Here is a 12,396-nt window from a genome sequence, read left to right as displayed (position 1 = left end):
TATCAGGTCATTCCCTTCTCCAGAGCTGTAAATGTCAGGGAGATTTACTTGCCTACTTGACTTTGTCATCTGGATTTTATCACAGGCACCTCAAACTCTATGACAAAGAAATGGTACTACTTTCCATGTTGTTGTTGAATCAACACTCTTCACAACTTGGCCCCCTTCTATATTATCCACATCGAACATATATGTTGACTCCATCTCCAAACTATTTCTAGAATTTGTCTCTTTCCTTTCTAAGCTACTACTGCTACTGTATTTCTGCCACTCACTATCTTTTACCCAGACTTCTTATCTACTCTATTAATTCCTTCCCAAAGGCTCGAGCCTCTGCTCTTCTAATTTCCCTCAAATTAATGTCAATTACGATTATATCACACCTATATTAAAAAATTTCAGTATGTCTGTCTTTACCCGTGAAATAAAATTCAGACTCACAATTCAGAATACTAGCCATCCTTCAAGGCTCATTTCAAAAGTAATTTATTGTTAAAAACTCCTATGACATAGAAATACTATCTATACATTCATAATAACTTAATGCATTCCTCCTTGCTTTATTGGTATATAAATAATATTTTTCTTACATGATTGTAAATTCTTCAAGAAAAAGACAAAATCATAGTCATCCTTGAACTTCCACCCCTGGCACAGTGATTTGCACATATGAAACTTCCAATATTTGTTTACTAAATTTAAATTTATTCTCAATCTCAGAAATTATTGCTATACATGTACTTGTTGCAATATGTATATTTAAAATCTATGAATATACAACTTAGATAAGCTTTTCAAAGTTGCCTTTAAAAATCACAAATCTTGAGAAATATATATTTAAATTTACATATAATATATAAATATATATACACAAATATGTAAATGTGTATATATAATTATATATCTACCAACACAAATGGACATACACACATACACGTTACTTGTGATGATATCTATCAAACACCAAGTGGTTACTGGCGTCCCAACATACATATTCTTTTTAATGAGTAATTAATAATCTAAATGTAAGGCATTTCAATGTCATCCTAATCTTGTGTAATGTTAATTTAATGACAATATGAATAGCAGTATCCTCAATTTAAGGGGAAAAATAATAAAGAAAAAACTTTTTATTTTTCTGTAATGAAACAGTATATAAAAAGTAGATCGACTCCATCACTAATGAACTCAGCTTTTTAATTCCACTTACTTACAAAGAAACCCACTATTACAAATGGAAATACCTTTGCAGCAGACACTAATGCCTCTTTATTTCTTTGCCTTTCTTCCTCCAAACATTTTTCCAATATTTCCTGTAAATGATAAAACAGTTGGATAGACACTAATTATATTATTTGAGGTAATAGAACACATTCTTCCCACACTCTGAGTAAACTTAAAGTATTACCTTCTGTTCTTGAGACTGCTGAATCAAAGTTTCCTTTATTTTTTCTTTTAACAGTTCTTTCTCTGTATCTAGCATTTCAAGGAGCCTCTGATGCTACAAGGAAAGATAATTGGATTATGATTATGGCTCTGAGACTAATAATCTATCAACAAGGAGAACAGCTGGTAGAATTCATTTGCCCAGAAGTACTGAAGTAATTACTAGAGGATACAATGGGAAGTTTGCTAAAATGAAGGTGTAAGGGCCAAAAAAACACAATTCACCTTTCTCCAATTAGCTAAGATATATTTCTTTTAGTCCTCAATTCAACAAAGTACATGACATGAGCTCTAATTTAAGAATAACTATTCCGAATTGGAAAGTGAATCGGAAAATGATAAAATGTCCTTTCCCAAAATTAAATCTGGAAAAATTACTAAAATTTATTAACTTGCAGCAAGAGAATCAATTAGATAAAAACTGATGTTTGCTTGATGAACCACTATCATAATATTATTTGTGTTTCTGGTAAAGCACTGTTAAAGAAATTGAAAGATTTATTACTGTTCTTGCCTCAAGATTTTACCACAGATTCAAAAAGTGAATCTACGAAAACAAAGGAATATTATTTGATACCTAATATAAAAGTATACAGACTTCACGTATTTACTTTTATTCCAATGTACTAGTGAAACAGCACACAAAACCATCAGCCAGTTATCATGGACTAGGCACCTGGAATTTGAAAGAAGTTTTCTAAGGAAATTAGATTTTTGTAGCCTCAATATCTTCAATAGGGATGAGCCAGATACTTATTCTGAAACAGCGCTCTTATGGAGAAATACAACCAAAAGGAAAATACATATTCCTACTCACACAGATTTCTCTCATTCACTTACTAAAGGCAAACAGGGTATCTTCTCAGACTTAGAATGCTATTTACATAGAAGCCTCCTTTAAGTATGAACTTACGCAGATACCCAACATTTTAAAACAGATCTATGCCTTTTAAAGTTGTTCTGACTTAAAATGCTTTTTAGGGAGGCAGTCTACAGCGAAAGTAAGTGACCACACAGTCATGTCTAGTTAAGATAATCTATTATTCCTGTTCTTAAGGATAATGTTACTTTTTATCTTTCTTTTTCAAGAAAATAAGAAAAATCACAAGATGTGGTTTTTCATTAAAAACAAATCCAAAATGGAATACAAATTATGGCATGATTATGAGAAATTATTGGTACCATATGAATTTGTGAACAGCAGCTGACTAACAAAGCAGTAGACTTACCACAGGCTATGCAGTGACAACTGAGACTTAACTTTGGATTCTACATAAGTCTAGAGGCACACAGAATCTCACAGTATCAGAAAAATGCCTAATCCTATTTAAAATACACATATGAGAAAATATCTGAAAATGTTATACCAGGCAAATAATTAGACTTAAAAATGGTAAATACAGGGGCTGGCCCAGTGGTGTAGTGGTTAAGTTCGTGTGCTCTGCTTTGGCAGCCCGGGGTTCCCAGGTTCGATCCCAGGTGTGGACCTAGCACCACTCATCAAGCCATGCTGTGGTGGCATCCCACATAAAACAGAGGAAGATTGGCACAGATGTTAGCTCAGCAACAATCTTCTTCAAGCAAAAAGAAGAAGACTGGCAATAGATGTTAGCTCAGGACCAATTTTCCTCACACACACACACACAAAAAAGTATATACAATTCTCACATGAGACCAAAAATATTCAATTTAGGCTTTGGGTGGGGGTAAACATAACAAAAACAGAATAAAAAATTACTGGAATTAAACTACACAGTAAACTTTTCAGAGTCATTAATAACTTTGAAAATTATTTCTCCTTAATGAGTCAGACTAATATCTGAGTTAATTACTGAGTAATTAATTATAGGTAAGCCAAGTTTCTCCAGTGGTCTAACCAGAACTAGTCAAAGAGGATACAGTAGCTAAAATGACAATGCAATGTTTAGAAAAAGTCTTTTCTGAATGTCATTCCTTAATTCTGACAGTTACTGTACACTGTCAGGGTGTACACTGTTATACTCACTGTAACAGAAGCTAGTTTTAGCTTGCTTGTGGACGCATAAACCTGAAATTACCATTTGAAAGAAGCATCCTACATAAAATATACATTAAGTAAAATCATTGATCCACAAGATAATAGCAGCCAACCTTTTCTGAGCATTTTAAGGTTTCAGGCACTGTTCAAAGTGCTTTACATGTAGTTGTACCACATTACACCTTCACAATAAACTCCTAAGTTAGGCAATATTCTTCTTCATTTTCAGATCAGTGATCTGAGACTTAGAATGGCTAAGTAACATGGCAGGTCTGTAATGAATCATTTCAGCAACAATCATATCTGTATACTGATGGTCAGCAGCAGTAATTACCCAGTAGCTAAAATCAGCCCCAGTACTACCTAGCGGTTACCTAGTAACTAAAAGCTACTTAATACAAGTCAGATGTCAAGTGTTTGTTTTTTTTTTTAAACTAATGTATGCTTCTAACTTTGTTCTTTTGAGAGTTATATTAAAATAAGATAACTTCCTGAGCAAAGATCAATTGATACTGGGAGAGACAATTCAGAAAGATGCTGAATGGCATGGGAAAAGTTTAGGTCTTAAAACTAAACACAGTTAATTTGTAAAGTGAATAATCTGCAAGTGGCTAATCAACAACCATATAAAGTTCAGTAAAATGTATAGTTTTGTAAAATTCACACATGCTGATTGTGAAAAAATGTAAAGAAGTGAAAATCACCCAGAGATCCATCACCCAAAGGAAATTACCGGTAGCATTCAGGTAAACATCCTTCTGGAGAGCTCTCTGTGTATGTAAATATATAGATATATGTAAACACTTTATACAGTAAGTTTATAAATACTGTTCTATAATCTCTTTGAACTCAACAACAGTATTGAATTATCTGTATATAAATATAACTATGCTATTATTTTTATTACATTAATTATACATTTTAACATTGTCCTATTACATATATTTATGTTGCTTACAATATTTTACTTTTTAAAAATCTTGATTTTTGTGCATGTATCTTTGTGAAGTTGTACAATTATAGCCTTAGGAAAAATTCCTGGGAGTGGTATTAGTGGGTTGATGATTGAGTATGCTTTAGATTTTAACACATATCCTCAAATTACTCTAGAAAGAAAATACCAAATTACACTTTTACTAACAATAGCAGGACAAAGGACAAGGCAGATTCTCCTTGAGAACAGAATCATGGACTGGAAGAACAACTAACCAAGGAAATTGTCTCACTCTTGGAACAGGGAGACCAGCAGTATTTGGTATCTGCTATGGGCCAATCATTGCTGTTTATTTCATCCTTCTCTTCTTTTGAAAATGGGGATTTTTTCTTTCAGTTATTCTGTTCCTTCTCTTCTTTTTGAATGTATTGATTATAGTTTTGGGGGCACAAGGATCCTTCAACTTCAACATTTTCTCTGTTTCTTCAAAGTTCCTTTTTATTTGTTTGAGTCAGTAATTTTCTCATTTAAGATGTTCCTCCCATGTTTGGTAATCTTTTTCTGTCCATTCATATTAAAACCTCAGACACAAAAACACTGGTTGGAAATTCTGTGTATATGGCAGGTGCTAAAAGCTGGCTTGTTCACGGTTGTGGTGGAGATTCCCAAATGCAGGTCTATACAGCATTTTCTCTTAAGTCACTCTTTTTGCCTAGAAAAGAATTCCCTGAACTCCTAAGTGGTGCTTAAGTCAAACATCCAGCATTCTACAAATGATAGAGGTTAAGGGGGAGTGGGTGGAGAGCTCATTGTTAAGTAATGGATTTTTACTTTAAAAAAAAAATTAAATTTTTGGTTTAATTTCCCAGTTTTCAGTCCCTTGCCTTATTCCTGCTCTTTATGAGGTCAGAGACTATCTCGTTCAATTACTCTTTGTTTTGCTAGGATGTACAATACATCCCCAAATTAAGAATAACATACAAGGAGACTTTCAACCATTCCTCCTATTTTCAGAGCTACACAGCATCTAGTGCCTCTATGTCCTGAGGCTTTCTAGGGTTTTGCAGGACAAATCAGCTTGCTTTGCGGGTTTCACCTCAGCTGGCTAAAATTACAACTTTCTAGCCTCAGGTAAGTCAGCGGATATTTGCCTGTCTGTTACCTCCTCTAGTCTGTCATTTTTACTTTGCTTGTTTCGGTCCCTTTTAGTGTCATTTTAGTGATTTTTTGGGGGGAGAGATATAGAGAGGTAGAGGAGATGAGTATGTCTAATTCACCTTATTTATCTAAATTTAGAATCACTTTTTAAAAGATTTTAATTACATCATTTCTTGACTGAATCTTATGTGTCAGGCACCATGTTAGAACTTTACAAATATTACTGGTAATCCCCACAACAATCTAGAAATGTGTTATTACTTATATTTGACAGATTTTAAAACTGAGTTTCAGAGAAGTTATGTAAATTTCCTCTGTTCACAGGACTAATGAATGGTTAAACTGAGACTGGCACCCAGTAAGGGGTGAACACAAAATCCACGGACTTTATTCTCTAGAATTAACACACAACTAAGGACTCTCTCTGCTCTATCTCTGTAGACTGCTTCTTTGACTTTTTGGGTTTTAGTCATGCATTCACACTATTTACCTGGCCTTATAATTTATAAGAATAACTTGCAGAATTATAGTTATGTTATGGTTGAGGTGTGTCTTTCCCTCCCACTCTCACATCTGGCCCCTTAAAGGAAGATAAGAGATGGCAAGATCACAAAAACTAAAAGAGAAGGGAAAATACCCATCTTTGACAAATAAACTTTTTTTTTTTTTTAGCAAGAGTGTAAGATGTTTACGTAGCTGAGACTCTCCCATTGGAAAGCCAAGAAATATACAGAGTGAACCAAAAAATTTATTTGGCAATCAATGTCTCTACCGCTGACATGTTTTCTTTTTCTCAAAGATATACTTTCAGGGAAACAGACTTTTCTGAAAGAACAGACTAATATGTAAGCCACAATTACAAAAATTATGTTAGATACTTCTGTAAGATGAAAAAAAGGTATTCTTCAGTTCAATTTACATTTTGGGGGCATCTCCCTGGAAAGCAATATATTCTATTAGAATTAACATGGGCATTGGAACCACACAGACTTGGGGTAAAATCAGTATTTCTTCACTTATTAAAGGTACGACAAACTTTTGTAAACTTCTGGTATTTTTTCTTTTATTATATAAGTAAGGCTAAAAATGCCAACCTCACAGTGCTGTTATGAGAATTAAATGAAGTAATGTAGGTAATGTATCTAGGACTCAAAAATGTTAACTAGACTTCTTGTCAGGTAGTTGATAAAATTATGATAATGAAGCTAAGTTCACTTATGAAAAGGAATTTCTTTTTGCATATTAAGGAAAATATTAGTTACCACTCAAAATTAAAATCCTCAGAAGGAACATCCACGCACTCTTTCAAAAATAATTTTGAAAATATCTCTCACTAAAATATAAAGTGTTAACTTTTATAACCCATATCAATTTAATTTTAGTGGATATTAATAAGTAGTAGACATTATAATCAGGGCTTTATTCCTGTCACAGAGTACCTAAGTCCAGGAAAAAGAAGATCCATTAAGCAATAGTTCTAGACGTTCTATTTTGAAACTTTTCACATCCTTATTTCAATACAAATTAATTTTGCAATGTAGTTTTGTTTTCAACATGCTTGCTGTCTTTACTATTTCTAGACTTGAGAGACAATAAGCCCTCACTGTATAGTCTGACCTGTGACCACTGCAGGTCTATACTGGGAGTCAGTGAGCTATGCTTAGAGCATAATGGTTGATAGCACCAATCATAGACTTAAGGACACAAAGACATTGATTCAAATAGTAGTTCTCCTTGTTATCTCTATTCTCGTCATGTGGTCTTTGATAACTTTTAAAACCTGAAATTCAGCACCATCATCTGAAAAATGAGAATTAGCATCCACTTCATAGTGTTGTTCTGATGAACAACCTACAGTAAGTGTTCAATAATTTTTAGTTATTAATCACTCACTAAAATGAAAGATGAACTTCTATAGATATGATTTGAACAATATCCTATGGATGTTCATTTTCTACTGGTCCATTCTTTCCTGAAATTGTTAAATTATAAATCTTCATGGTAGAAATTCAACTATATATTTTAATATCTTATTTTTATATTAAATTGTCCCTGATATATTAATTTGTAAATTACTATACATAATTTATCTATGTATAAGTTTAGAAATTCGTTAATGCACTTCTTTCAACCACACACATGTGAATGGCGTATTTGCCCGGTGCCGACCAACACCAGATACTGGAGCAGTTTCTAGGGACGCTGCCCTCAGGGGTATTCATGTCTAACAGACAATCATGAAACATAAATACATGTTCTTACATTTGACTTGGAGAATTATTTTATAAAACAAATAAGTTTTCTTCAATAAACACATTAACAACCAATTTTTTCCCTCAGCGCAAAATGATTTTTTAAGTAGAAAGTATCAAAAATGAGAAGTTATAATAGAAAAAACATAAGTGCTTTTAGCAGAGCAGATGGCAATAAAATATGTGGTGGCTATAATAATTAAGATCTCAGGAATCAAAATACAATTTTCTTGCTTTTCATTTACTTATATTAGCTTTTCATGAATAAAATATGTCTACAGTGAGAAATAGGTACAGTTACTACATGTAACCACCTTAGGACAGCGCCTATTAAATAGCAAAAACTTAAATTGTTAGATGCTATTATTATACTATTACAACTTCTACTTCTATTTCCTTTTTTTATTGTGGTAAAATATACACATATATAACATAAAAATTCCCATTTTAACCTTTTTTTAAGTAGACAAGTGGCATTACCTATATTCACAATGTTGTCCAACTATCATCACTATTTCTTAATTTTTCATAATCCCCCATAGAAATTCTGCACCCATTAAGCAATAACTCCCCATTCCCCCTTGCCCCAGCCCCGGTAAGCTCTAATCGGCTTTCTGTCCCTACGAATTTGCCTCTTCTAGATTTCATAAATGCGGAATCAAACAGTAGTTGTCTTTGTGTCTGGCTTATTTCACTTAACACAATGTTTTCAAGCTTCATTCATGTTGTGGCATGTATCTGAACATCATTCCTTTTTATGGCTAATATTTCATTTTATGTATACACCTCTTTTGTTTATCCATTCATCTGCTGATGTACACTTGGGTTGTTTCCACCTTTTGGCTATAATGAACAACGCTACTATGAACATTCACGTTTAAGTACCTATTTGAGTCCCTGTTTTAATTCTTTGGGGTATACACCTAGGAGTAGAATTGCTGGGTCATGTAATAATTTTACATTTAATATTTTGAGGAACACCAAACTGTTTTCTACAGTTGCTGCACCATTTCACATTCCTACCAGCAATGTACAAGTGTTCCAACTTCTCCAAATACTCTATGACATTTGCTATTTTCCATTTTTTAAAATTATAGTCATCTTAGTGGTTGTGAAATGGTATCTCATGGTGGTTTTTATTTGCATTTCCCAAATGTCTAAGCATGTTAAACATCTTTCCAAATGCTACTTCTACTTCTAACTACTACAACTACTACTTTTCAACTATTACTAGTATTATCTCCACAAAAAAGGAAACTGATTAGAATTCGTTTTGCAGCCTTTATAAAGGACTGTAGTAGCAAGTTTATTGGATTTGAGGTTTACTCATTATCTGAGATTCTGCCAGAGGTAGAGATGCCTTTCCCCTCTGGGCCAGACGTTATTTAGTTATTTAATCAAAGTAAGCTAGAAATTATATCGTCGAGAGAGCTTGGCCAAAAAGGTTTCAGCCTCCCTTTATTCTATCTAAAATAAAGTATGAAGCGTATGTGGAGATTGTCTATATTACTGCTGCCTCCTGTTTCAATAAAGAATGGTCAATATATTCTTCTGCACCTTACTAGTTGACCATTCCAAAGTGGAGATATTCTGAATGTCTTTTGTTACATAACTCAGAGCCAAAACTGAACCAAATGCAACATCCAATCATAAGACTCTTTTACAAATATTTATAATTTCTAAACAAAGAGGGACTCTGAACAGAGTTTGCAAGACATAGCCTTACAGTATTTTAAAAGGCTTTGTGAAAATTAATTGAAATCTATACCAGTAAATCTCATCCAAGAATAGTGAAGAGTAGTTTATTACATTTTGCTTAACTAAAATGTTCTGATTGTTTCTTACAATCATATTGAAAATTTAGTACTTTTTTTAGGAAACTGAAGAATACATGCAAACTATAGAGTTCCATTAATCTTATAGAGCAGATGCTTAGTGCAAGGGTGTCAAAAACAATCCTTTGAAATTTAGCCTAAAACAGAAGGCTTTCAGAAATAGGTTATGCTTTTTTCTCCCTTTGGAAGAAATTCTTCCAAGTGAAAAATGTTTGATGCAGACTCAAATATAAATATAGAAGTTCTGTGGTTTTTACTTGATTCCTGTAAAAAAAAAAAAAAAGAAATATAAAAAATCTCTTCTTTCCTGGAATGTGAGTCACAAGAGATATTACAAAGAGATTAATCACGATCACAGGGAATAGTTTTTTGTATATTATATTTTAGACTAAGCAAACATGGAAGTTCAGGTTCAGGTACACAATTATTCATTTATCACAGATCCACAAACTTCATGTTATTTTATATGTATGTGGTATGTGTGTGCGAGTGTGCAGCATATATTCTGGTAATGCAAACTCAACAAGTATCTTCTTTCACCTTCTATAAAGTGCAACATTAAACAAGATCAAATGATCTGGTAGGGCAGTCAAAGTACACTCTCATATAAGCCTCCGTTTAACATGACCTGAAAAACACTACACAAATTTAATAAATGTCTTAATATAAAGTGAGTCACAGACATTTCACCCTTTCATGGGCCAATATATTAAATATTGTTTAGAAAGAAAACCTAAAAAAGATAAACTATGGGATTAAATCTACTTAAAGAAGTTACTATAAGCCCAATAATATCAATAAACTTCTTACACTGAATAAAATAAAACTATAATATAAGCTACACTATATTTATTTTACCCAAATGGACATATTTCTAACAGGCATGAAAAATGTAACCAAATAAGTTATTCCCCCAATTAAATAGGCCTTTTACTTAAGGTAGTGATACAAAGGAATGAGGTAAAAATGGGAAGATACATCAACATAAAAAAAGGCAGGATTAGTTTATATTTCCATATGAGGTTTCTATATTTGGATAACGTACATTTTCTTAAATGCCAAAGATATGTCACAATCCTGAATTTAAGCAGAAGAATATTTCTGCTTTAACCATTTTCAAAAGAAATAACTCTTGACAACACATCTCAATTCTGTTATTCCTTCCATTTGCCTGAGCACAACATAGTAAACTTATTTCAGCAAAATAGTAGCTTTCAAATGAGCGTTTGGAATAAATGAACTATGTATATAAGATAATCCCTTTAGCAAGAAAGAAAAAAAGAAACTGATTTATGCACGCTTTCCAAAAAGTGTAACATAAGTGGTGTAGTACTTTTTAGAAAACAATGTGATTCTATACTTAAGTGTCATTAAGTTTGGTCTGTGCTTCCTATTCCTAAGAATTTGTCATCAGTTAGCTCTCAATTTTTTGTGTTTGTTGATTTTATAACCTCTACTTTCATACTTTGCACAGTAATAGTCCTAAACCAGTTAGAATCAGACGTTTTGTTCCTAATCAGTTGACAAAGGAATATTCCAGTTTATCAGGGTGAGGATCTGCCAGACAAGAAATCAGCTTCAGAAGCACAGCTCTTACTGTTTGTATTCTGTTGTCTGTGTTGGAAATTCAGTTTTGTTGAGAGAGAGAGAGAGAAAGAGAGTGCATGAGTGAGAGTCCATATTTTATTTATTTATATACACATATATAAATTAAATAATGGAAAAGAGAAGTGTTGATACAAATGACAGGAACATAGGTTTCATAAAATGGATGCAATTATGACAAAATGGAAATCATTAAACTTGTTAAAAGGAATGAATTGTCGGCCTTAATTGGATACTCATTGAACTAAGGACAGTCTACATAAGGTCTACAGTATAGAAATAATATAACCGAAGGATCTATCAAGGTTAGGTATAATTACTGATATGACAATTTTTAGCAGTCTAGGAAATTAAAACCCTTATACTATGTAAATTTATTAATCGGCATTACCATTTTTTCAAAAAAGCGTCATGCATGAAAAGTAGGGGACTACCTACAATGCAGAAAGAATAAAAACAATATGCACAAAGATCTATACAGCAACATTCCTCATAAAAGTGCAAAAACCAAAACACTGCAAATGTCCAACAAGAGGGTACAGTACAATAAACTACGTTATGTCAACTAAAAGAAACATCATGTTGTCATTAAGTATAAAAAATATGCAATATAGAATTATGTTTATAAAACACAAGTACCTAAAGAAATGTCAGAAAATTTTTTAAAGCCATCCTTATAACTATTTTTATTGTATATCTGAACAAATATTGCAAGGGATCACAAGAAAAAGTATTTATTGGGAATCAGTAGATGGAATATTATTCTTTTTAAATTTAATATCATCTTAATAAAAATTCAAAAGACAAAGTATACAACAACTCCTTCAAATGGCAGCAGGAGTATCAGGACTATTCTACAGGGCAAATAAAAGGTGAACAGGACTAGGACGTGCTTAAAATACTTGACAGCAACTGAATAATCAAACATACTTTCTGTCTACATTTTAGAAACTGTTAAAATGAAGAATGTTCCATAAGCAATTTACTCTTTTTTGTTAAATTTTACAAGGTACAGGGAAACACAAGCATAGGGGAAAACCTGGATTATGTATATTTTCCTGGGTAAAGATATAAATGTTATTCCTCAGTTCTCCCCCCATTAGCATCTAGTATAAAATCAGCTTTGAGTTTGGAACTCAACACCTCCCA

At 32.7% G+C, this 12,396-nt stretch overlaps 1 protein-coding gene across 42 annotated transcripts in view; it reads right to left on the bottom strand.

Moving 5' to 3' along the window:
- Positions 1-12,396, bottom strand: part of CCDC91 (coiled-coil domain containing 91) — a 376,603-nt gene that overhangs the window by 82,116 nt on the left and 282,091 nt on the right. For all 42 annotated transcript variants that reach the window (XR_002808691.2, XR_011440005.1, XR_011440006.1 and 39 more), the window contains 2 exons: positions 1,409-1,501; positions 1,245-1,313 (listed from right to left, as the gene is read on the bottom strand). Coding sequence is in view for 39 of the 42 variants with exons in the window: in XM_070271143.1 (XP_070127244.1) it covers positions 1,245-1,313; positions 1,409-1,501 (162 nt within the window). In the remaining 3 variants the exon portion in view is untranslated. The remainder of the gene's footprint in view (positions 1-1,244; positions 1,314-1,408; positions 1,502-12,396) is intronic.

This window comes from Equus caballus, chromosome 6 (assembly GCF_041296265.1).
Source record: "Equus caballus isolate H_3958 breed thoroughbred chromosome 6, TB-T2T, whole genome shotgun sequence".
Classification (NCBI taxonomy): domain Eukaryota; kingdom Metazoa; phylum Chordata; class Mammalia; order Perissodactyla; family Equidae; genus Equus; species Equus caballus.
Note: the sequence above shows the minus strand (reverse complement) of the source record. Positions and strands in the feature narration are given on the sequence as shown.